At 30.0% G+C, this 22984-nt stretch overlaps 3 protein-coding genes across 3 annotated transcripts; 2 read left to right on the plus strand and 1 right to left on the minus strand.

Moving 5' to 3' along the window:
- Positions 1 to 500: 500 nt before the first annotated feature.
- On the minus strand, positions 501 to 791 carry LOC107927832 (auxin-responsive protein SAUR21). The gene has a single exon (XM_016858958.2). The coding sequence runs from the start codon at positions 789 to 791 to the stop codon at positions 501 to 503; it is 291 nt and encodes a 96-aa protein (XP_016714447.1).
- An 8405-nt stretch (positions 792 to 9196) lies between these two features.
- LOC107927830 (auxin-induced protein 15A) lies at positions 9197 to 9748 on the plus strand. The gene has a single exon (XM_016858957.2). The coding sequence runs from the start codon at positions 9285 to 9287 to the stop codon at positions 9573 to 9575; it is 291 nt and encodes a 96-aa protein (XP_016714446.1). The 5' UTR covers positions 9197 to 9284; the 3' UTR covers positions 9576 to 9748.
- Positions 9749 to 21793: 12045 nt separating this feature from the next.
- LOC107927910 (indole-3-acetic acid-induced protein ARG7) lies at positions 21794 to 22302 on the plus strand. Its single transcript, XM_016859033.2, has one exon. The coding sequence runs from the start codon at positions 21846 to 21848 to the stop codon at positions 22134 to 22136; it is 291 nt and encodes a 96-aa protein (XP_016714522.1). The 5' UTR covers positions 21794 to 21845; the 3' UTR covers positions 22137 to 22302.
- Positions 22303 to 22984: the final 682 nt, after the last annotated feature.

Consider the following 22984-nt stretch of genomic DNA (forward strand, 5'->3'; position numbering starts at 1 on the left):
TTAAACCTAGTATGAACTCGGCTCTATCTAACCCATGAATACCTTAACTTTTATAGATAAAAGTGATATTATATGTTTAAAATTTAACCATTTATATTTATTTTTAAAGATTTTTTATGAGATGTTATCACATCATTCAATAATCAAGTATCAAATACAAACTTTTAATTATATGTATACATGTTCCTTGATAAAAATGAGTTTGTAATATCCTATCATGGGTGGCCACTTGGCTCAATGTGTGAGTCTCATGTGAGTTTTTTATAAATTTATCTCGATTTAATTAGTTAAAAATAGATATTCGATTCGATTCTTGTAATGACTAAATTTGATTATAACAATTGGTATTGTCATAACTTAAAAAATAAGAAAAATAATTTGTCATTTAACATATTGGTTACAAAGAATTAGGTTCACAAGTGAATGGGCATGCAAAAACAACCCACCATTTTTGCACTTGCAAATTTGATTAAAAGGTTAGCCATTGCCATATCCAAAACTCATGAGCTTTGCATACTATCAATGAGATCGATGAAAGCTTCTTTGGCACAAGGGATCGTTAGAGCACCCATCGGATGATTAAACCCGTACTCTTCTTCGGCTCGACTCAACAAATTTCGAAACGAAGGATGGTTGAGGAACGAAATTGGAACAACAAATCTCTTCTTTTCGACTTCACCAACATAAATAGCAATGTGGCCTTTAGGCACTGATGTTGTTATCTCCGAAGATGAAAGACTCCGTTTTGGACCCGACTTAGCGTTGACGAGCCTCGGCAAGCGAAAACCCATAATGGTTTTTATGAGGCAGTGGTAGATGAGGAAATATTGTAAGTATTGGCACACAATGTGGGTTAAGAAAAAAAATATGTATTTATAGAGTGCAAATGCTTTGTTGGTTCAATAGGCTCAAGCTAATTAAGTGGTGAAAGAGAGAATGGTTTAGGGACATACGTAGTGAGGTATCACATGGCCTTGTGTCCCAACATCTATATGCTGCTGTACAATAATGGCCCATTTGAAATACTATTTAGGGTAAACTGTATTAGTAGTCACTTAATTATGATTTCTATTTCTTTTTTGGTAATTTAATTATAAAAAACTACAAAATGATCATCCAACTATTAGTAAATTTCTTTTCTAGTCACTCAATTATTAAATTTTGTCTTTTTGGTCACACCAGCTGACGAATTTAAAATTGACATAATAATAACTTTAATTCTCAACATTTATAAATTATGTCAATTTAGTCTTGACTCTAAAATTTTTAATACTCAACATTTACACATTTCATAATTTGATATTTATTTTTTTACAGTTTTGCTTTTCTTTGTAACATCGTGGATTAATTTTAAAAGATTGAGAAAATATGAAAATTACTATCTTGGATTTTTGGGTGTTTTCAATTTTCGTATATTTTCAATCAAATTTAGCTGATATTTTTTTTTAGCTTTTTAGGTGAAAGGGTCACAAAGAAAAGCAAAACTACAAAAAAAGACCAAATTACACGATATGTAAATGTTGAGGGCTAGATTTCTTGAAATCAAGACTAAATTGACACAATGTATAAATGTTGAGGGTTAAAGTTGCTATTATGCCAATTTTAAAAGTTATCACTATTTTGGTGACAAAAAGATAAAATTGAATATTTGGGTGACCAAAAAGAAATTTACTAAGAGTTGAGTGACTACTAATGTAGTTTACCCTATTCAAAATTATCATCTCCATTAGCTGCTATGAATCAGTAGGTTACTGCCCTACATGTTTTGCTGATAAATAAGGATTCAAGACCAGAATCTAGCTGTTTTGCTTTGCTTTGTACCTGTTTGTTCTATGCCTGTCTTGAAAGTTATCAGTTACATGTGACATTGTTCGACGTCTTCGATAAACGAAGATCGGAAGAACCGGAACTCCTCCATATTTAAGGCTGAACATAAGTACCATAAACCATACCAACCAATCTTGTAATCTTATGATATTATGCCACATTCACCAAATCTGGACTTTTGAAAAGATAAATGGATTAGACAAAGTAATCTAAAGTCAAAAACCGACACCGGAAAGTCAAGTCAGCTATCATGAGAATAACGAATTTCAAACACTATACAGGTTCAAAGACAAGGCCTAGAAAGTCAACTATTGAACTACCAAGAGGATTGGAGCTTTAGATTGTTAAGTGGTGCAAATCCCTTTTTGTTTTAGTGGTGTGCAGGGCATAACATTGATAGTTCCCAATCTACACAACATAAATTTTGATAAGGGTTAAATCATTATTTGGGGCTTGAATATCACAATTTTTTTCATATAGAGGCTTTAACTTTTTTAATTTCAAGTTAGGCCCTGAATTAGGTAATTGTTCTCATATTGGGGCTTTATCTTTTTTTTTTGTCCAAGTTAATCCTTGAACTTGACAATTGTTCTCACATTGTGGCCTAAACTTTAGGGTTTTCAAAGATTAACTTAAATAAAAAAAAAGTTCAAATCACAATAGGGAAAAATAATTGTCAAGTGACCAAAACAAATTCAAACCCAAATGCGGGAAAAATTGTCAAGTACAAGTCTTAAAAAGTTATTTAACCCTTTTGATAAAGAAGGGAACATTTTAATGCTACCATATGGTTCATGAAAATGGCAGAGTTCATCACTTGTATGAGGTATAAATTTATGGGAAACTTACTAATCACTTACCATTTGGTTGAAGTTGAACAGACATGAACTTTACATATACATGTATCTGTGGCTATAACAATGCATGCAACATCATGGTTATTTATACGTAAAAGTACCATAAAGCTCTTTGTACTAAGAGTTAGATTGTATTTTCTCCCTCTATTCAAAAAATGGGTAAATTAATACCTATATGTAGAATCAAAGGGCAAACAAATTCTTTTGTTAAAAATTTTATCAATTTTTGAAGTTAAAAATTAGTCCTTGTACATCAGCATGAAGTGTACGTAACATATCATGTATAATTATCTGGTTATTTCGTCAGCCATGTTAATTATTAACAGTGGAAATGGATGAAAATTTTAACAGAAATGATCAATTTGCTCTTTGATCTAATGTACAGGGACTAATTTTCCTATTTTTTAAGTAAAGGGGGCAAAATGCAATCTAACTTCTAATACAAGGGTCTCCATGATACTTTAACATCTATATGCTGCTGCAAATTGCAATATGTAGATCATATAGCTCAACAGTATGAAACAAACAATAATGGCCCGTTTGAAATACTATATATCATGGGAGCATGGCCCATATGATATTGATGAAGATGACTTGCCTTAGCATACCATATGGATGGAAGGCTATATGTTCAAAATTATAATCTCCACTAGCTGCTATGAGTCAGTAGGTTATTGCCCTACATGTTTTGCTGATAAATAAGGCTTAAAGACCAGAATCTAGCTGCTATGCTTTGTAATGTTTGTTCAAGTTATCAGTTTCCATGTGATATTGTTCGACATATTCGATAAACGAAAGATCGGAAGAACCGGAACTTGGTTGGTTGAGCCTCCATATTTAAGGGAGTACACTTTCAAGGCTGAACACAAATACTATAACCATACCAACCAATCTTGTAATCTATGATATTATGCCACATTCACCAAATTTAGACTTTTAAAGAGATAAATGGATTAGACAAAGTAATTTGAAGTCAAACACCGACACCGGAAGTCAACTCAGTTATCATGAGAATAAGGAATTCCTAGCACTAACCAATGTTTGCTCATCATGATCACAAGGCCTCGAAAGTCAACTATTGAACTACCTAGAGGATTGGAACTTTAAATTATAAGTGGTGCAAACCCTTGCTTTTTGTTTGTGTTGGTGTGCCCCCAATCTACAACTTTAAACACCCAATGCTACCATTTGGTTGAAGTTGAATAGATATGAACTATACTTATGTCCTTACATGTAGCTGTTGCTGTAACAATCTATAAACATACCAGAAACAGCTATAGTAAAGCTTACATATTGATGAAGGATGACTGTCATCTTAGACAATTCAAACTCTAAAATGAAGGATGACTGTCTCCAACAGAGACAGTGGTGTGCCTGCTGTCTCTAAGGACAAAAGCCAATGACTTCGTTTCATGTGCAAACTCCTTTTTAAGTTTTATTGGATCTTGAGATGAATCTATAAAGGTTTTGGAAACAACCAAGAATGTTTAGCTGGAAAGCAAATGCTGTAAAAAAAAGGTGTCTTTATAAACCCAAGTTTCTTTGACTAGGAAATGGAAAATGACTCACTTTAATGGGGTCTGTTTAAGGACATAACTCATGAGTCACATGGATATGCAACTATGCAAGCAAGACTTTTGCAATCATGGATTATCCATGGCCTACCAAACAATAGAAAAACAATCATGATGGTCCAGCTGAAATTCATATGGATTATCATGGACTTTATGATTCCCAATGCATGTCCAACATACCAGTACTATATGCAGATAAATAATTCATTATTTTGCTAAATGGCAAGCCAATACTAGATATCATTCAGATCAAATTGTCATAAAAGTATCATGGAAGTCCCTATATTAAGAGTCAGATTACATTTTGTCCCTTTTGTTCAAAAAATAGGCAATTTAATCCCTACGCATTAGATCAAAGAGCAAATTGATCTTTTCTAATAAAAATTTCATCAGCTTCTACTGTTAAAAACTTGCGTTGCTGACAGAATAACAGGACAATTACATGTGGCGTGTCATGTGTACTTTACTCTGACATACATGGACCAATTTTTAACAATAGAAATGGATGAAATTTTTAATAAAATGACCGGTTTGATCCTTGATCTAATGTAGAGAGACTAATTATCTCATTTTTTAAGTGAAGACGACAAAATGCAATTCAGCTCTTAATACAAAAACCTCCATGATATTTTTACCATCAAATTGCTTACTATTTGATCAAACTACATAAAATATAGCCTTCAGTGCCATGTCCACAAGTCTTGTGACCTTACGGATTAGACTCACAACCAAACTATTATCCCTTCATGTAAAGTTGTTTCTTGACCTGTACAAGTGATGAGTTGTTGATGAACATTATAGCTATGGGGGCCTAAATTTGAAAGGATGATAGGTTGAATGGAAACATAGAGCCTATATGCTGCCATTTTCTTACTATCCATGGCTTTGTTTAGAGACTTTTTTTATATGTTTCTGCATATTTCAGTGATTGGTTCTTATACCATTCTATTATTTGGATTGATAGACACATGTGTGGCGTTCTCTAAATACTGACATTTTCTTTATGGCTGGATATGGTTTCAAAAAGAGAGCTAGTGATTATTGGCTCAATATGACAATTAGACTTGCAATAAGAAAGGTGAAGATTCACTGAATGAGTAAAATTCAACTGTGGATGCACAAATTTCTAGGACATTATGTCTGAAATACAAAATTATAAAAATACTTGTTTAAGAGTCAGACTACATTTTATTTTCATTATTAAAAAATTAGGAAAATTAGTTCGTATAGGTTAGACCAAAGAGCAAACTGGTCATTCTGTTAAAAGTTTCATTCATTTTGTGTTAAAAATGGGGCTTTGTATGTCAGCATGAGATACACGTGGTATGCCAGGTGTAATTATCCGATTAAAAATTTTATCCATTTCTACTATTAAAAACTGACATGTCTAAAATGGACAAATTAGTCATTATATGTTATATCAAAGAGTAAGCGTTCCTTCTATTAAAAATTGTCCATTTTTACTATTAAAAACTAGTTATTGTATATCAACATGAGGCACACCTTACATGTTATGTGTAACTATTTGGCTATTCTATTAGTCACGTCAGTTTTTAATTATAGAAATAGATGAATATTTAGACAATTACACCTAACATGTCACGTATACCTCATTTGCAATAGGGGCCAGTTTTTAACAGTAAAATTTTTAAGAAAATAATAATGTTTCTCTTTGATCTAATATATAAGAATTAGTTTACCCATTTTTCAATCAAAAGGGACAAAATATAATCTAACTCCTAATATAAAAACCTCTATAATGCTTTTACCCAAAACTATATGATTATCCCGAAGTAGGATGTAGGAAGAACAATGTGATTTTTTTTTTCTTTTGTGGATCTCTTTCATCCAACATTTTCTTTCTCTTAATGTCTTTTTTTTACTGTCATAAATTTCTATGTTTTCTTGTACTTTGAGGATTTTGTCTTAAGCATATGATAATCTCTTGTTTTGTTTGATAGAGACAGATTAGGAGAATCTAGTATTATCTCTGATACATGAACCAAGAACAATATACCTAAGGTACTTACTGTTATCGTCGATTGCATTGCCTTTCATGGGGGCACAAATGAGTTCACCGTCGATGTTGCCTTTTTACCTACATGCACCAAAAGAGCATTGCCAAAAATAAATAAATGAAAATCAGTCTCTTCCTATTCGGAGCAGGCAAGAGTTAAACAAATAACATTTTTCTTTTGCTCGAAAATGAGTAAATTAGTCTTTTTTTTAAAAAAAATAGATTAATTTAATCTCTGTCAATTTTAAAAGTGACCAACTAAGGACAATTAATCACGATGTTAATTCATAAATTGTACATGATTTTAATTAGTATAATAATAAATTTAGCCCTCAAATATTACACATTCTTTTAATTTGATCCTAATTTAATAAATTTATCTCGCAACATTTGTGTAAATGTACAACTGATGGAATACATTAACCTATGATTAATTATCCTTACAATGTCTCTTTCAAAATTGACAATAATTAAATTGCTTCAAGTTTTTTGAGAAAAACTATTGTACTAAATTTCGAAATTGAAAAAGACTTGTAAAGAGAAGTATCGGTTTTATGAAACTCTTCCTCCCCTTTGCTGAGAATCATCGATCTAATGTTTTCCAAATGATAAACGGTTTAAATAAGACATTGACAGTTATATAGTTCATCTTGACATAGACCATTCATTCACATTAACAGTATAAGAAGGACATTAATGCTTATTCTTTTATCTTTATGCATAATTCGACATAGACCATACATAGAACATTCAAAGATCTAATATGTGCGTGTATGTAATGTGAGTTGACATATCAACAACATATATTCCACACTAATAAACAATCAGATCAGTTCAACAAAAGAAAAAGATAAAAAAAAAAGTTTCATATTGAGTTTGAATTAAAGGCGAGTAAAATTCGATTTCATTAAAAAAATAAAAAAAATAATTAAATTTCAAGTTAATCGAACCAAGTTATTCGAATTATTCGAGTTCGAATCGAGCTGAATTTAACAATTTGAATAATAGATTAGTGTAAGTACTCTTTTAATCCCTGTTAAGTTTGAAAATGATAAAATTAGTTTCTCTCTTAACAAACATTACAAAAAAAAATCAAAATAATTTTTAAAAATTTAAAATAATTTTAAAACTAAAAATAGTTATAAAAATTCTAAATTTTATATTTTTTAAAATATTATAAAATTTTCAAAAAATATTCTAGGAAATATATAAGGAAAGTTAAAAAATTAAAAATTTTCTAAAATAATAATTTTGGGGTCTAAATAAGTTAATTAATGATTCAAGTTTATCGCATTTTTTATTATTTTACTTTGAAAAAGTTTTCAAATATATATGATTTTAAATTTATGTATTGTTATATGGAATTAGTTATATTATAACAAGATTTTAATATGACATGTTTAATTTTTTAATTTAACTCAAACAATTTCACTTGATTCGATTCGACTCGACTTGAAAAAATTTCAAATCAAGTTAGGATGATAAAATAGAACTTGTCAACTCGATTAACTCAAAATTTTCACTCAATTCAACTTGATTCGATCGAACGCTCACCCCTAGTTTGAACTTGACAATGGTTCCCACATTAAAGCCTGAACTAAGCAATTGTTTCCACGTTAAGGTTTGAACTTTTTTTTTGTCCAAGTTAGTCTATAAACTTAGCAGTTGTTCTCATATACAGCCTAAACTTGGCAATTGTTCTCACATTAGAACCTAAATTTTAGAGTTTTCAATGAAATATCATGTACTAACTTAAACAAAAAGAAAGTTCAAACTCTAATGTAAGAACAATTATCAAGTTCAGAACCTAATTTAGATAATAATAATAAAAAATTTCAGACCTCAATATAAGAATAATTGTCAAATTCATTCCATAAAAAGTGAATTAACAAAAAAAAAAACTTTGATTGAAGTAACAAAACATAAAATCATCCTGTCATGCTATGTTTACAGCCATAAGATTCAGTTTTGCAACTCAAACTCAATAAAGTCCTAAGATTCTTGAGAAAAGCAATTAGTTCAAAGATAATGCCAAAATGGAAATGATAACTTAAAAATTTAGAAATAACTTGTTTTTAGCAAATTAATCCATAAATGAATGGATAAGGAGAAAAAATCTATTACTGTTACAAAAAAAGTTAGATGATCATTAATGGTTTGTCTTTAAAACATTGTTTCAAACAAGTGGTGGGGATATAGAGGCATAGCAATATCAAAAGTATGTTGGGCAGTTGGCACCAAGAAAAGCAATTTATGAAGGCACAGGAAGTCTAAGTTCAATGCTTTAAGAGAACTTAAGCAAAAATAAATAAATGAATTTTTCAATACACTAAGATCAAGAACATGCCTACCATTGTAAAAGTCAGTGCTTTCTAAGTTCAAAACATTGGGAAATATATATATTATAAATCTTCACAACTTGTAGCCTCCAATTTTTATTGCTTTTTTTTTTCCCTCCTAAGTTCTTGTAGGCCAGCAATGCCTAGCAACAGACAAAGCAGAACCATGTGAAACTTAACCAATTGCTTCACCTGATATGTTCCTTAAACATTCTCTCAATAAAGATATCCTTACCATGGAGGGGCCTGAGTCCGATTATATATTTTTATTTAAAAAAAATTTATATACTATAAAAAAATTGATATGACTAATAAAATAATTAGACAGTTATACGTATGTGTCACATGTATTTTATTCTGGCATATAAAGACTAGTTTTAAAAGTAGATATGGATGAAAAATTTTTAACAGAAAGATCAGTTAACTCTTTAATCTAACTTATAAAAATTAATTTACTCATTTTTTAAGTAAAGAGAGTAAAATATAATCAAATTTTTACTATAAAGATCTCTATGATACTTTTACCTATTCCTCACTCTGTCTATATATACATTTAACCATTAAAGATACCATTTCAAACCACCCAAGTCTTTCCCTCTTCAAAAACATTCCATCACTTACAAAAAAAAAAAATCAAATCTTTTCTATCTTTTTTGTGTTCTTCTCTAAGATGGGTATTCAACTAACAGGACTAGCTCAAGCGAAGCAAAAGCTACAACGAACGCTATCGGGACGACTCGGCAACACGAATGTTCCTAAAGGCCATATTGCAGTTTATGTTGGGGAAAGCAACAAGAAAAGATTTGTGATTCCTATAGCTTATTTGAATCATCCATTGTTTCAAGACCTTTTAAATAAAGCTGAGGAAGAATTTGGGTTTAATCATCCAATGGGTGGTCTTACAATTCCATGTAGTGAAGAGTATTTCATTAGTTTAACAACGTCATTGAATTGTTCATAGAGGTATTTCATCATCAACCATGGATGCATTAAAAAGAATAGCAGTCTTTTCATAAACTTTTCGTTTTTTTTCTCTCTCTTTCTTCAGTAGGGGTTAGCTAATTCAATCCCTATGTAAACACTGCTGACAACAAAAATCCTATTCGTCTATGAAAAAGTTGGATTAATGATGAACTCTTTTTCCTTATATTTTTATGGAAAATTCACAAATTGCATGTAAAATTAAGATCAAACTACTTGGCAAAGCATTGAACAACTTACAAGAAGTATATATATGTATATATATAACATTCAGAGACTCTTAAACCATTCATGAAAAAAGGAAAAAAAATGCTTGAAATCATTCAATCTTGCATACCCAAATTATCGTTACTTGTAATACTTGCTTTTGTCCATGACATTTGTTTTCTTGTTTAACCTCAGAAACTTGCTGCTTTCAGTTTTAAGACAGAACTGAAAAGCTTGCTGGGTCTCACGTGGTCGTTAGATTTTCATGACATTTTAAAAAAATTTGATATAATAAATATGATGGATTGAATTGATAAAATTGAGTGATTATAAATTATAATGTTTTGAATTGAAATTTCATCATATCCAAATGATTTTCTAGATTTTATATGAAAAATAATTTTTTTTAAATAATAACTTATGCTTTGTAAAAATAAAGGGCTTTAGGTAAATTCTTTATTAAGTTGGATCCTATTTGAAGGTAAATATTCTAGTATAGATTATATTTATAAAAATTATTTAATAATTAAATTATAGGTAGAGTAGTAAATTAGTTATCAATAAACAAAAGAGTTCGAATTTATTGATACAAGAAAAAATAGGTGATGTAGATAAATGGTTTACCCTGTTTAGGTCTAGTTGAAAAGCCATCAAGTAGAGTGGTTGAAGTCAGAAATAAGGAGGAGTAGATGGAGCTTGGAGTGAGGTAGTAAGAGAGATGTAGGATGCTTATCCTTAACCTTAGGCCTTAACCTTAGGCCCCAAGCCTTATATATATGGTCTCTCTAATCTCAAAATGCCACGTATCGAGTCGCTATTGGTGGATCAAGGGTAAGTAGTCAAGTGGTTTGGTGTCATAGGTTTAGAAAGAGTGGCGTTATGATATGCCTTAGGTCATCTCAGATGGGACGTGGTAGTTGAGACCTAATGTGGTGATTAATTTGTAAGTCTATTTATTTGGTAAGTTGTAAAGCCGAAAGGTTTTTACGAGGAGTTCCTCCAAGGGGTTTGCTTGTACTGCTCGTAGACTCAGTTGCTTGAGCTATCCTATAAAGGTGTAATTATGTTCAATTTAAAAAAAATTAATTGTTTTATTTAAGCATTTCAATAAAAATAATAAAAGGTAAAAAACACAATTATATTAATATTCATTACTTTATTAAAATAAATTTTAAATAATTTTCCAAATTAAATTGATGTTGAGTTGACTCATAATACCAACTCAGGCACATCATATTATTATAAGGATATTTTAATCTTTTCATACTTTCATCGTGGTGGCTGTATGACTGTGCCCCAGCATGCATGCACCGGGGCATAGAATCAACAATATTATACTTAAATATCTAGCAGCTTTATTGCTAGTGTGACAAGTCAGTTGTAATATTTATAAAGTTACAATAGAACACTTGAATATTCCAAGGACCAAACCCAAAAGAGTCAGAGAAAAAGTGATCACTAAGCAACTTACATGCAAATAAGGAGTCTAACTAACTACTTGCTAAGTTTTATATTACGGCAAATCATATCAAGGTTAACTATACTAATTTGCTAACTAACACTAAAAAGGACTAAATCGTAAAAAAAGATAAAACTTAGGCAAATAACAATTAAATAAAAAAGGAGGTTTGCTGACTTCCATGTTGCTAATTAACCTTAAGCAAATAATAATTGAACAACATTCGGACTAAATTGTAAAAAAGACAAAACTTAAGCAAATAACAATTAAATAACAAAAAGTGGTTGGTTGAGTTCCATGTTGCTAATTAACCTTTGGATTAGGGATCTAAAAGGCTTAAACTTCTAATTGGCTCAACTTACCTCTCGGTCACCATTTCACCAAATTAGACGATTTAGTCTGATTTATCTCTCGACCTCACCAAACTAACTCGGGATAACTGAATTTATGCTCAATAGGCTCTCCTCTTAGTCCCACCTACCTATATGTTCCCTTAGAGGTGTCAATTCTAAGTTTTAGATTTTATTCAATTTAGTACATTTTTTTATAATTTAGTCCCTGTGTCAAAAACTAACTAAGCAACATTTCCATCAACCAACCGCCCTAAATTTAGCTACTCATCATCATTCCAAAACAATCAACAACCCAACATACATTCAAATCATGCATTAACATAAGCACAAAGATAGGGTTAAAGAAATCTTAGTGTTTCTTGATCGTTGCTTGAAGAAGATGAATGTGGGAACAATGGTGGAACAAAATAACACTAAAGATAACGATTTTTATCAAAGAAAATAAAATGGAGCTTAACTATATTAATGATTAAGGGTCAAACTGAAAATAGAAAACAAGTTTGAGTACTAAAAAGCAATTAAGACCAAGCTATAGTGAAACTTAACTAACTAACTACCAATACCACTAAAAATAAAAAAAGTTTGATGTTAAACCTTAAAAGGATGAAGAAGACAACTCTGACCCTAAGCTAAAAAGATGAAAGAACAAAAATAAAGCAGCCTTCTTTTCTTTTCAGCCAAAAGTGGCTTTTAACAACTGATTACAACCCAAAATTTTGGATCAAAATGCCCTTGGACATTGTATTTTGATTAGTGTTGGTGTTGGACAAAAACTACTCTTGCAGTTTCTTAAGGTACACGAACTAAATTGTAAAAGTTTATCGATATAGGTTTTTAATTTGCCAAAAGCTTAGGGATTTAAATTGCAATTAGTTAAATGTCTAAAATATTAATCAAACCAATTTTAATATATATTGGTGGATTAAAACATTAGCATGTCATTAATAAGTTAGTAAACAAGGTTAATTGAAATTAAACATGACTTAATTAATTATAAAAGTAAAATTTAAGTGGGATGAATGAGAAGACTCATCTTCTCTCTTCATTCACTACCAAACCAAAGGAGAAAACGTGAAGAAGAAACCTTGAGAAGCTTTGTACATTCAGCCCTTAATTAGGTAAATTTTCTAGGTCATTTTCTTGTAATTTTTATGTTTTTAAAGTCATGGGAGCTTGATTTAGTTAGCTCATGTACCAATTTGTAAAACTGATAAAGTTTTTGAAAGTTTCCATTGTTGATTTTTTGAATAAATTGGTGTTAAATTGTTAGATTTTGAGCTTAGATATAAAAAAGGACTAAATTGTAATGTTTAAATGTTAATTTTTGAGCATAAGGACTAAAGTGTATAAAGTGTGAAATTAATGTGAAATTTTTGTAATAATAGATAATATAGGGTCATAGAAGGATTTCATTGAGATTAGTTTCAAAATCGAAGCTCAAAATTGAAAGTTATGGCAAATTTTGTTTTAGGGACTAAATTGAATAAAATGAAAAACTTTAGGGGCAATAAAAAACTAAATTAAACTGGTTCATGCATATTATGGTATGATACAAAAGTGTTTTTTATTGATAAATTGAATTGAATAATTTTATAGATCGGGAATTGAACCAAATCGGAGATAATCGAGGAAAAGGCAAAATTGTTTATTAGTCCTTGAAGATTCGGTTGTTTGTTGTTTTGACCAGGTAAGTTCATATGGAACTTATTGTTTTGTTTCATGTTATAATTGAATTGTAATTATTTTGCTTATTAGTTTATATAAATGTGAATTTGGTGATTTTGGCATCAATTGGACTAAATTGCAAAGTATAAAAAATATGGTATTTATGGATAGGTACAAAGTACCAAAATGGAAATGGAATGTTTATAAGATTCGTATGACATGTATATGTTGTTACAAGGATTGAAATGATATGATTACAGTAATAATGTATGTGTGAAGTTAGTAAAGGATTAGGATAAGTATGGCATGCCATTAAGGGCAAAAATGGAAATGATCGGGGATTTACATGGTTATATGAGATCCAACATTTGTTGTAGTTTCTCGGTTTATATGTATCATTGGTTTTGCCTGGACTGGTAAACTCGATATGATGTCAACTTATGTGAGCAAATTCATAAATGTCAGCTTGTGTGAGCAATATAGTCTTATGTATCCGAGTTGATTTACTAAGGTTCTCTCGTGCGAAAATGGTAACCTAATGGAAATGTAATTTTTGAAATTATTTGAACATGAATTGAGTTACATATGCTTTCAAATTGAATATGAATTGAATGGTACATGATTTTAAATGGAATTGTTGTGTATATATATATGTTTTGTGTTATAAGTTCTTGATATGTAAGTGAACTAACCTATTGGTTGTATTTTTTTATATGCATATGGTACTATAAGGATACCAAGGGATGCCATATAGAATGTCAATGTATTTAAATGTTTAATTTGTTGTAATGTTAAGGTAAGTTAAGTAAATTTCATATGGACTTACTAAGAATTCAATATGCTTACTCCGTTGTCTCTCTTTTTCCTTGTAGATTGCCAACTTACGGAACATGTCTATCGGATTGTCGAGAAGCTCACACTATCTCGTTATTGATTCGGTAGTTTTTCAATCGTTTTAAAGTTCACTTTTGTGGCATGTACATAGGTGTTATGTATTAGTTAAGCTTGAATGTTGGTATAGTTTTGAAACTTATCTATCGCATGATTTTGGAAAAGTTAATACCTAAAAAAATATGTATGTTTTGGTAAACATGTGTGAGATATGTTTGTGACCATTGAAATAGTATATTGGATGCAAATAGGTATGTTTCAAGAACATAGGTAAATGTTTGACAATTGGATATTTACTATACATGTATCCAATAGTAATGGAATGATGATTCTAATGGTTGATTAGGAGCTATAAATTGATATGAGGTTGAATGTGGACATTTGTACTTGTTTTGGTATGTGAATAGAATGCTTTGATGCAAGTAAGTTAGCTAAATGAACACAAAATGTTAAGTTTGTGTGGAAGCTTTGAAATAGGTAGCAAATTGCCCAAAATTTACCAAAAATAGAATCCACATCTCGACGAGCAACTTCCCTCGTCGCAACATCGGCCGACAGTAAGTCACGTCACAACGTTGTGTGGCCTGAGGTCACGACATGACAAACTGTTTGGGAACGTCACGACGTGGAGGAGGTGATGTCACAACGTCCACTTTGAATTTTCAAAACTTTATAATTTGGTTCTATTTCAAGCTCGAGTCAACAAAAGAGTTTTCGTAAGCTTGATTGAGGCTCCGATTTGATTGCTTAACTTAATGTAAATGTGATTAACACTTAGTTGAATGTTTGAATGAATTTTTACTGTACAATTGACTATAGCTGCTCTGGCAATGAATATGGCATCTTGTAACTCGGACCCGAGGATCGGGTTAGGTAAAGGGTGTTATAATGGCTAACTCTTATATGTCTTAGGTTTGTTTAGTTTGTATGTACGATAAAGTTAGCATTTTATATTATTCCATTAGTAACCATCTGTTAGTGCATTTTTGTAAGTAAAACACAAGTGAGTTACTTGGTTTAACAACTAAGTTTTCAAGGAGAAATCTTAGTGGAGAGTGATCTTAATCTTAGTACGAGTATGAGGTTGCTACATGGTGAATAGTATGACTTAAATAAGAACTTGTGAATGATTGAATATAGTGGATTAGCTCTCTAAGTAAGGTCCCATAAACGTAGGTAAAAATTGAACTGCACAATCAAACTTTTGGTGGTGGTGCTATTCACTTGTTAGTTACCTCAATTATAATTACCCGTATATCAACTTTCATATCAACTTGCAAAAATCAATTATTTCTTCAAAAAGGTTATATAGCAAAAACATGCTCCATGAAATTGAATTTTTTTTAGACAATTTAGTATCGTAATTGGCCCTCTCAAAATTAAACATCAAGATTCCTCGCTTCGAATAATTTTGTTGATGGCAAAAGAAACTCTATTTAGCTTTCATGCCTTCAATTCAGTATGACATAAATATCAACAAGGATGGAGACAGAAATTTTCTTAGGAGTTGAAATAAAATTATAAATTTTAGAGTGACTAAAGTTAAAAAAAAAAGAAGAAGAAGATTAAATTGCATTATTAACTTTTTTTAGGGAGTCAAAAATAAAAGTTTCCCATTCAATTCAAAATTAAAGGGTTTAAATTTGAGAACTTAAGAAAAATTTTCCTATTTAACCAAGCGAGCCAAAGCCTCTACCTGCCTCCTATTCAAAATTATATAAATATCCCTATTCAAAATTTAATATATATATATATGTAATTAGGTGCATTTTTCAATACTTATCTTGAAATCTAATAACATAACATATAAGTGATCATTGATAATGTAAATTTGGATAAAATGTGCGTCACCCCATGTGAATATGATGATACAATTCTTGGTAGTACAATTTAACTTAGTCGGTGGTGAACATTATTTAGCTTTCTCTTTTTGGGTTGAAAAACAACATGCATCAAACTTTGAATGTATGATAGGCCTTAAAATGAAAACATTCGCTATCGGTTCTTAATTTGATTAGTATCAATAATATTATAATTTTTTAAAGGATATAGACTCAAACGTGCTTAAGCGTGTAATATCTTCCACTTTAAGAATTAAAAGATTACAAATAGTTTAAAAAGTTATATAAAAAAAATTAATAGAGACTAGTGTATTTTCTTTGAAACCCAAATCGTAAAAATTTTCTAAAACTTTAACCGTTGCATTTTCCCCTTGTATTAGGAGTTAAGTTTCATTTTGTCCCCTCTATTAAAAAATGGATAAATTATTTCATGTATATTAGATCAAAAAGTAAATTGTTCTTCTGTTAAAAACTTTATCCATTTCTAGTGTTAAAAATGGGCTACTGCACGTTAGTGTGAGGTATATGTGGCATGCCACGTATAACTGTCTAGTTATTTCGTCAACTATATCAATTTTTAAAAATAGAAATGAATGAAATATTTAACCATTTTGCTCTTTAATCTAACTCACAGAGACTAATCTACCCATTTTTAAGTAAAAGAGCAAAATGCAATATACTTCCTAATATAAAAGCTTTCATGATAGTTTTTTCGAGTTTGGATTAAACACAACTATTCAAACTTTTTAAACTACAAAAAGTCAAGTGAACATGTTAGGTCATATTTTACATTAATGTCACGTCAACAATTTTTTTTATCAATCATTATAAAATGAGTAAACTACTTAGTTAGTCATCTAATTTTTTAAGTACTTTCATTTTGGTCACTTAAATAAATAAAAAAAAACTTGTGATTTGGTCACATCGTTACAATAATTTATCGTTTTGATCACTGAACCATTAAATCCTTAACGAAAAATGATTGTGCATGTCAAGTCATCAATTTTGGAGTTTTTTTAACCCTTGTTATTGTTGATCATCTTCTTCCTCAACCCATTTTTTCCCTCCAAGCCACCCCCTTGCTTTCACAATTATTTTTCTTCTTCTTCTTCTTCCTTTGCTCCCCGCTTCTTGCAACTGCATCATCTCTTGCACCACCCAATACAATAAATTAATGTAACGGCAGTGCAAGTTTTTTTATTTGAGTGATCAAAATGAAAGCGTCTAAAAAGTTGAGTGGCCAACTAAATAATTTACCCTTATAAAAATAACAATTTTACTCTTTTTTCAAAAGTACATGACTTATAAAAACCAAAACCTACTAGTGCTATAATGCAAAGACATGTACAATACTTTTACAGATAAGAAAAATAGACCAATCTACCTAACTGGCAATGGTGTTTTTGACAATGACTACTTTATTTTATTCACTTCCTTGTGCAAGACTGTATGTTGCAAATTTGTAACGGGATTGATTTCTCATTGTTTAAATTGATAAGCCATTTATGGCAAATAGGATAGAACATGTAATTATTGTCATTCTTCTTAGTTTCAAAACAGACAGCTAATAACCTAATGATAAACTTAATATGATCAAATGAATTCTAAATTCTTCTAGGTTTAATTTTGGTTTCGATCTCTATATATTTTGCATATTTGAAATTTAGTCCATTTATTTATAATTTCAAAGATTTAATCGCTTAATTCTTTTGAGTTAATAATTAAAGTTCAATGGATAGTACCTTCAAATGACATCCGTTAAATTGGATTATGTATAGGGGTGAAGTCAAAAAAAATTTTAGTGGGGCCGGAACTAAATTATAAAATTTTTGAGGGATCAAATTGTAATTTTATCATGTATTAATTTAAAATTCTATCATTTTTTAAGGAACTAAACAATTTTTTTTTCATTTTTTGAAGGTCAAAGTGTAATTTTACTATAAATTAACTTGTAATTTTATTATTCTAAAAGGATTGAATTGAAAATTTTTAATTTTTAAAGTGCCTCAGTCGTCGCCTCTAATTATGTAGCATTTCGTGTGTCCAATTTAAAGTCACATGGAAGCCATGTAAGGAAAAAGATAGTATGGATTTTCATTTTGTTTCTCTAAAACAATGGTGAATAACGTTATAACCCCGGATTTAATATTATTATTTGCTTGCTTCGCCTTCCATGTGTAATGCTGGATACATGAGTAATTTTTTTTTATTTTTTTTTAAAAATGCAACATACTCCAATTTAATTGAGAAATTTTTTGACAATGTTATTAATTAGACTTTAATTTTTTTTAGAAGTTTCATTAATATAAATACGATATATTTATAAATGCACAACCAACTATAAGGTAGAATCAAATCAATATAAAGCACATGACAGACAGGGGACCTACAAAAGCCACACATGACATACACAGAGATCTATCCATGGATCGGGCCATAACCTGATTCCAAACAAGAAATCAAGCCAAAGCCCATTTTCGATTTGACCCACCCAAAAGCACATTTCATTGTTCAAAATTTAATGAAAATATTAAAACATATTTTTATATTAATATTAATATATTTTATTGTTAAATTTAAGTTTTAAAAATATTTTTTATTATTTAAATTAAATTCAGGCTAAGTCAGTATATTAAAAACCTTGTCCAAGCTCAATCCATGACAGATTTAGACATTCACACATAATAAGGCTGAAAACCTAAACGTCATAATTACGCATAATGAAACTCGAACTTTGATACTCTAGAACCCAAAACTTTTACCTTAATTAGGACTTTGATTATTAAATAAAAGAGTAGAGGGACTCAACTTCAAATATGTAAAATAATTTGGACCATTCTTCTAAAAGTTTCCCATATGATCGGAAATGGAAAAGATTTTCATTTCCTTTAGTTGATTCAATCTTTGAATGATTGAACTTGAGAGTGAAACAGCTGTTTTTTTTCTCTTACAAGAAAACAGTACCGGTGGCCCCTAAATATGGGCCGGAATCGGAGAATTCAAGGTACAATGACTGCATTTTTTGTTTTTTGTTTTCCCAGAAAACAAGCTTCAATGTATAAAAAGATAGCTTGTAATTTGGATTACAAGACTTGGTGTTTATTCAATGTATGAGAGTGGTAATTGGTAGGGCAATTCAGGTCTCTTTGTACAAATCATGTGCCAATTCCCTCTAATTTTGGATTGATAATGTCTTGCAAATTTAGATATTTGTAGATATTCAATTCGTTTTTTAAGAATTTGAATTTTAAAAGTATTATTTTTGGGAGTTTTGATTGATATATCGGATATTCATTATTTGAATCAAAATTATTTATTTAGATAACTTATATAGATTTCGATTTGGATATCTGAATTGACTGGTTACAGAATTTTTATAATTTTAGTTTTATATATATTTAAAAAATTAGTAGATTTGAATAATATTTGGATCAAATTTTAAAATTACTATTTATTATGAATTTAGATAGATATCTCAAATATTCATTATCCGAATCCGCTTTGCTTATTTAGATAACAAATTCAGATATTTAAATCCATTTGTTATAAAATGCTTATAGTTTTGAGTTTATATATTGTAAGAAAAGAATTTTAGCGAATTTGATCCGGTTTTTTTTTTTGCAAATTTAAAAATCAAACGGATAATATTATTTAATTCAAACTTAAATTTAGATAATAATATTCGAATAATTTACTAATAATAAATAGGTTCGAACTTTTTACCACATTTTGTATTTTCTTATAACACTTTCTCGTTAAAAAAAATGTAAAGTACACCAACAATCACTAAACTTTCATCTCAATCACTAAACTTTTGAAAAATACGAATCAGTCATTAGAGGTGAGCGTTGAATCGAGTGAAAAAATTTCAAATTAATTGAGTTGAAAAGTCCTATTTTATCATCCTAACTCGATTTGAAAAAATTTCAATTTGAGTCGAGTCGAGTCGAGTCGGATTGAGTGAAATTGTTCAAGTTAATGTAAAAAATTAAACATGTTAAATTAAAATCTTATTACAGTATAATTAATTACATGTTTGAACAGATAAATTGAAACCATATGTATCTAAAAAAATTCAAAGAAAAATATAAAAAATAAAATACTTTAATATGATAAACTTGAATAATTAATTACTTTATTTAGATTTTCAAAATTATTATTTAAAAAAAATTAAATTTTAACTTTCTTTATATATTCTTTGAAATTTTTTAAAAATATAAATTTTAGAATTTTTATAAATATTTTAAATTTTAAAAATTATTTTATAATTTTAGAAAGAGTATTTACCTCAAAATTCATCAATCTCGTCTCCCTCCCCTTCCACCGCTCTCCGACCCTTCAACCTCAAAGTTAGAGGTCTTGATCTTCCCAACCATAAACCCATTCAACGCCAAACAAGTGAACTCCAAAGAATGTAATATTTAAACTCTTTACAAATTTTGTTTTTTAATAATGTGGGATTTCTAACACTACTAACATGCTGTTCGACTGGTCCATCCATATTCACACTAGCTGGATAATAACTACAGCCAAATGCAATCGGCCATGAATCTCCTCGAAATTGTTAGACAGTCCCTCGTGCTTTTGGAACAGTCAACTAATAAAGAAGAAAACGAGCATCCACCCAACTATGCAAAACCACAAACCCAAAAACTATATATATATAATTGATAAACTTTCAAATCTCAGTTTCATCGGTGGAAACCAACACGTTTTCATCAATGAAAATATGGGGAAATTTTCTGCATTCAATTCAAGTTGCGTTTCTGCAATAAATTCAAATCAGTATCTAAAATGTCAATGCATACATCTACCATTGAAATGATCTTTAGTTCAAAGTTGACCAAGTTTTTTAGTTATGGATTATCTTGTCTTTAATTTAATGGTTTCTTGAGACAAGCTATGGGGACAAAATGGAAGAGAACTTTGGACATTGTAATAACATGATGTTGGATAGTTGGTATAAAGATAAGATAAATGATGTGTTTTTAAGATTTTTAAGATGAGTATTATTTGGTGTTTATAAATCACTAAGCATTATGAAGTCATCTTGGAGTACAATTTTCTTTTTTTTAAAAAAAGATATAATATCAAACTTAGCCTTCAACATTTATATATTATCCGTTTAGTCTTTATTCTTTTTTTAAATTAAATTTGGCATTCAATCTTTTAAAAAGAATTAAATTTGACCATTAACCTTTTCAAAAATTGTTGAATTGTTATTTTTTAATAGAAATATTAGTTAAAACGTTAAACTTTTAGACGCGATAGTCCATATGACAATTTATATGTACTTCATACTCTCTCTCTTTTTTAATTTTTATGCACTTTTTATATTTTTTTAAGTTTTTTTTATTTTTTGAATATCTGTATAGTTTTTAAATCATTTTTTATATGACATAAATAGTGTGATGTCAGTATGAAGTACACTTGGATTACTACACCAACATCGTAAAAAAATTAATGTTTTAGTCAAAATTTTCCTTAAAAAAATAATTTGACTCTTTTTAGAAGAATAATAGTCAAATTTAACTCAAAAAAATAATAATAATCAAATTGACAAAAAAATATAAACTTTCAGGGCTAAATTTGACATGCCAAAAAATATATTTTTTTTTGAGTCTTCTAGGTAGGACCATGTAATAGCAGAGGTTGTCTTGCAAAAGAGAAAGCAAAACCATGTGAGATATTAACCAATTCAACTTCAGCTGATATGTTCTTTAAACATTCTTCAATGGCATATGGTTCCTAAATACATGTATATGTTATATATATGCGTGTGATTAGGCTGTGCCATATCAAAACACTAAACCTTAGAAAACTGTTACTCAAATATGGGCATTGGATTGGTTCATGCGAAGCAAAAGCTACGACGAACCCTATCGGCGAGAACCAGGAACACGTTGGCGACCTCAAATGTTCCGAAAGGCCATGTTGCGGTTTACGTCGGAGAAGACAACAAGAAGAGGTTTGTGATTCCAATATCTTACTTGAACCATCCTCTGTTTCAAGATTTGTTAGATCGAGCCGAGGAAGAATTCGGGTTCAACCATCCGATGGGAGGTCTTACAATTCCTTGTAGTGAAGAACATTTCGTTAGAATTACTACAATCTTGAACAGTTGATGATAGATGTAGCAGCAGTACATCACAAAACACTGCAACAACAACCTGTGGAACATACATACATATATATATATATTTATGTTCCATGTAAATTATATATGTTCCTTAGCAGTTAACAGCTTAAATCAACAACATGGTTTTTCGATTTTCCGAGTTTTAGATAACAATGGTGTTTCTTTTACGAGTAACAGTTCGAGTTTCGCATGCATATATATATATGTCTAGCACACGATGAACGACATGACGATAATGTTTTTAGTTCAGATGGGACCGAGAGACGTTGCGAGTTTGTAACAACCGAGCTAGTTTCGTACGTAGTGGAAACAATCAAACAACTGAGCATACCTTTAAGTCTATGTTCAATGCCTAGAGTAAATAACCAAAATGCCTGAGATGTCTTTGATGTTGAAACTGTTTGGCCTAATAAATGTTAATTCTTTGTTGTTTCGAAACAAGGGTGCCTAATAATTCGAATTTCAGACATGGTTTCACAAGTTATGCATTGTTTTGTTTTAAGGTTCTTTGGAAAGGTAGGACAGTATGCTTTGTTACTGGACAAAACAGAACCATGTGAAACATTTACTAATTCTCTCTCATATTTATGTGTTTCCCTTAACATTCTTCAATGGCATCCAGCTCTCTATCCTATCCATTTTATAAGGTTCCAAAAGATTGACATTTTTTAAGTCCAGTTGGGTTAACCAAGTCCAAGCAAAAGCTCCACAAAAGCCTTCCATCGAGAATTTGGAATCTGTCGGCGGAACAAAAGCAGCCTTACAATACAATCTATTCAAGAATGACTTACAAATTGTTCAAATTGTTGCGAAGTGACCATCCATGCATTGCCG

This window comes from Gossypium hirsutum, chromosome A03, assembly GCF_007990345.1.
Source record: "Gossypium hirsutum isolate 1008001.06 chromosome A03, Gossypium_hirsutum_v2.1, whole genome shotgun sequence".
NCBI classification, from domain to species: domain Eukaryota; kingdom Viridiplantae; phylum Streptophyta; class Magnoliopsida; order Malvales; family Malvaceae; genus Gossypium; species Gossypium hirsutum.